Source organism: Myotis davidii, unplaced genomic scaffold (genome assembly GCF_000327345.1).
Source record: "Myotis davidii unplaced genomic scaffold, ASM32734v1 scaffold59, whole genome shotgun sequence".
NCBI lineage: Eukaryota > Metazoa > Chordata > Mammalia > Chiroptera > Vespertilionidae > Myotis > Myotis davidii.
The window spans coordinates 78,528-82,575 of NW_006293001.1; the positions used below are offsets into that span (position 1 = coordinate 78,528).

Here is a 4,048-nt window from a genome sequence, read left to right on the forward strand (position 1 = left end):
AGTAAAGGACCTGTGGGTAAGCTAAGGACTGTGACTTTTACACTGAGTAAAGCCAGAAGCTGTTGGAGAGTGTTCCGCAGAGAAGGATACAACCTGACATCCCTAGAAGGGATCATAATGACAGACCCTCCCCCTAAGTGGAGACTCGTGGGGCAGCACTTGGGGTGGTGAAACAGCGGTCGGTTCTTCATGGGTGGAGGTGGCGTCAGTGGGGTTTACTGAAGGATTGCATGAGGGGCACGAGAGGAGGTGAATGTCAAAGGATGACTCCAAGGTCTTTGTCTAAAGATAGGATGGAATTGCCACTTAGCACCATGGGGAAGCTGTGGGAGGAGCAGATTTTAGGGAAGGGAGTTTGTTTTAGACTCCACCTGAATGTCTGGTCAGCAGGAGGATATTCTTGAGTTGAGTTCATCTTACAGGTCCAGGCTACAAATGTAAATTTGGGAATCATCAGTATATAAATAGCATGTTTAGAGAAGTGGCTGAAATCAATCAAGAAAGAAATGTAGATCGAGAAGAAAAAGAGGCTTAAGGGCTGATATCCCTCCTGGTTAGAGGTCAAGGAGATGAGGAGCCAGCAAAAGGGCTCATTCAGAAGAAAACCAGGGGCTTGTGGTGCCCCAGAAGCCAAGTGAAGAGCTGCTTCAGAGGTGAGCACATGTCACGTGCTCCTGTTCCATCAGGTAGAACGAGGGTAGAGACTTGCCTGATTGAGAGAAGGTGGGAGGAGAGAAATTAGAGATGAGAATACATAACTCTTTCTAGAAGTTGTGCTGCAAAGGGAAGCAGAGAAACTTCCTTGCTTTTCTTGAGAGTCAAGTTTCTGCTCATAGAATTTGTCTCTAAAAATACCTGTCCTGGCTGGTTGTGTCAGTGTGTACCTGGCAGGCTCCTGCTTTGTCGAGTGTTGCGGGTATGAGCCAGGCATAGGTCGGCCTCCTGCCTGTGTCCTGCTGCTGACATTTAAGGAGAGGGGGGTGGATAACAGCAGGGATGTCAGGACCCACTGAGAGTGGGATTGCCGGGGTAGGGGTGGGGTGAAGACCCTGTGAGGCCATCGCAGTGTCTGAAATTTCATCTGTTCATTTCTTTGAAGTATCTCCTTGCTCTGTGGTCCATTTTGAAAACATAAAATATAGACGGGCTTTGAATGTCTTGGTTTGACCTGGTTCTGCCCTTGACTTGTCAGGAACACGGAGCAGAGTGAGTCTTGGTGGAAGGAGGGAAGGAGGAAGACAGGTGAAGGCCCTGAGTTTGCCTATACTCCGCCTTTGCTGGGGACCTCAGCATCTGTAGCAGCAACATATCCTGCTGTTGGAGGTGGAGACAGCTTGCAGCCTGCTCTCCTCTCTCCTTTCTCCACTTTGTGAGAGTGTAATTGGGGAGATAAGGAGTTAAAGAGGCCATCAGATTTTAGATCCGTGATACACATTCAAAGTCAGTTTTTAAGGTTAAAATGAATTCTGAAGAATTCGTCCTCACGCCTCAGCACTGCTCCACCCCTGGTGTGGGGATCTGGAGACCTTCACTGAGGCAGGAGCTGCACTTGCCTCTTCACTTACCAGGGAGGCCAGCGATTTACAGACACAGTCCCCAGTGAAATGTGACACCTCGGGAGGTGCTCACACAGCGCCTGGGGTCAGCAGAATGTCTCCAGAGCGGGGACGTGATAACAGACCATATTTTCTGAGTCAAACTTTGGAGCACATATGTACATGTAAACATTTGTGGTGTAAATGATAAGGCAATGAAGGTGTTTTATCAAGACCTAATAATGGGGGTGGGGAGAGACATTAAATTAACTTGGGAGGGCCTTAGACACTCAGGGTGTGTGGTCATGGTCACATTAATCCTAAAGCCCCAGCGAGGTCAGCCCCTTAGTAGATGTGAGGGAGGTTAGGGGTCCCCCGTGGAGATGCTGAGAGACACCCTCAACTTAGAGGTCACAGGCTCCACCAATCCTAGTTTCTCACTGCACAGCTGACTACCTGGGAGCCTCGCTTTGGTCCTTGCCACCCCTGAACCGAACCGACTCCCAGGTGTACCTGACTCTGGTGGCTTCTAGCAGCATCTTCTGCGCCCTCTGTCCGGTCCCTGGGGAGATGGCCTCCTGGCTACTGGTTGACAGCCTGAGTCTCTTCAGGTGCAGCCTGAGGCTGTGCCATCCACACTCATTAACATGCACACTCTCTCCCCAGATCATCCCTGAAAGTGGTGAAGGCAGCGGCCCAGGTATTGAATACATTATGGCAATATCGGGACCTCCGGAGCATTTATAAAAAGGTAACTTACAGGAATAGCTCTGGCATAATTAGCATTCATCAGAGTGCACATTCGTAATCATTTATTGTAATGAAATGTCATTATTCATTTTGAGAGGTTTCTTTTTCCACTTTGACTCCACAGGATGGGTGGAATCAGAACCATTTTATTACACCTGTGTCGACGTTAGAGCGAGACCGATTCAAATCGCACCCTTCCTTGTCTACCACCAACCAACAGATGTCACCCATCATTCAGTCAGGTTAGTCGGTAAACTCCCTCCTTGGTGAGAGAACATTATTTCTCAACCAGAGAAGACTGCGCATAGCTGGTTAAGCCAGTCATAATCACACACGCTGCTCTTCCAGCCTTCTTTGGGAATTACATGAGACTGTAAGCAACACACCCACTTTCCAGATCCTTTCATTTTAAAAGTTTACTCCAACTGCAATGCATAAAAGCATCCCAGAGTCACAGTCCTTTCCCTCCCCCAAGATCATTGAGGGGCCCAGCAGTCTGCATTTGACAAGCTGACCTGGGGGTGCAAGTACAGGAAAGTGGAGGAGCACAGTTTGAGAACCCCAAGTTTGTGCCTGAAAATGGTTGCCCTGCCTACCTGCTGGCCATCAGTTTGGAATCTCTTCCAAAGTGATCTTGAGTTTTCTGGGTGGAAACTCTGACAAACAGGGTTCTTTAGATAGGATCTTGACACCACAGTTGCGAGAGCTGTGATCTCCTCTGCCTTCCTCACAGTTGCTCCTCCATCCCCTGCTGTGTTCAGTCCCCCAGCGTCAGGACTAACGGGAACAGGCCCTCCAGGCGTGTTTTTAGGAAGCCCCTTTGATTTGCTACGTACTCATTGGTTGTGTTTGGGTAGAAAGAGTGATTTGAGACTCGGACTAATGTTTTCTTACATGTAAGGACAGAATATTTCTACCAAGCCAAGTCTTATAAATTTAATTCTTACCTGTATGAAACAGGAAAAATAGTATCTTATTTGACTGTAAATCTCTCACTCAGACATATCAATATGATTTGTTGTATTCTGCCACTACAGGCAGTATTCTCATCTGGACATATGTGTCCAAAAAGTCTAATATATGACCAGTGGTTCTTGTCACATAAATGGACGTCTCTACTCGTACTAGGAATTGTTTTAAATTATCTGCCTACTGTGTATGGTGTATATTTATATCTTAGTTTTTAAAATATGAGTTGTCTTTAGAGGGACCCATGCTGGGATTTTTACACCCATGCTGAGCTCCCAGGTGTGGCCTGAGGCTGTCTTTATAAAAATGCTGAGAATTACTTTGGGGCCTAGAAAAGGGGGTGCAAGGGGCAGAGATTGAGCTGCTTAACAAAAGGCATATGTACAGGCAAAAGAGTAATTTCAGATAGAAGACTAGTTACTGAACAATGCACTTGTTCTGAGGATCTCTGAAACACTGGACAGCGTTGGCGAGCCCCCATCCAGGTTCCTAGGTACCTTTCTGGGTTCTGTTCAGCGAAGGACTCATCACCCATCCCTCAGCTAGTGTGGTATCTGCATGTGGCACATCTGATGCCTTGCTAATGTCATTGTGGAGGCAAGTGGGTGTGCTGTCTGTTCTAGCACCTTCTAGAAAGTGAGCATGGGGAGCAGCACATGGACACTGCCCATGAGTGCTCACCTTTGCATAACACGGAGCAACTCTGCAGTGAGTGACTTTTAAAGGAAAACTGTGAATGTCTGTTTTCTCTGAAAGCATCAACACAGCAGAACTGCTGTGCGGGTCCTGGGGCC

At 47.6% G+C, this 4,048-nt stretch overlaps 1 protein-coding gene across 5 annotated transcripts in view; it reads left to right on the forward strand.

The window, feature by feature from the left end:
- LOC102755387 (plakophilin-4) overlaps positions 1 to 4,048 on the forward strand; it is a 74,710-nt gene that overhangs the window by 65,450 nt on the left and 5,212 nt on the right. For all 5 annotated transcript variants that reach the window (XM_015565728.1, XM_015565727.1, XM_015565725.1 and 2 more), the window contains exons 14-15: positions 2,202 to 2,286; positions 2,410 to 2,527. In XM_015565728.1, coding sequence (XP_015421214.1) covers positions 2,202 to 2,286; positions 2,410 to 2,527 — 203 coding nt within the window. The remainder of the gene's footprint in view (positions 1 to 2,201; positions 2,287 to 2,409; positions 2,528 to 4,048) is intronic.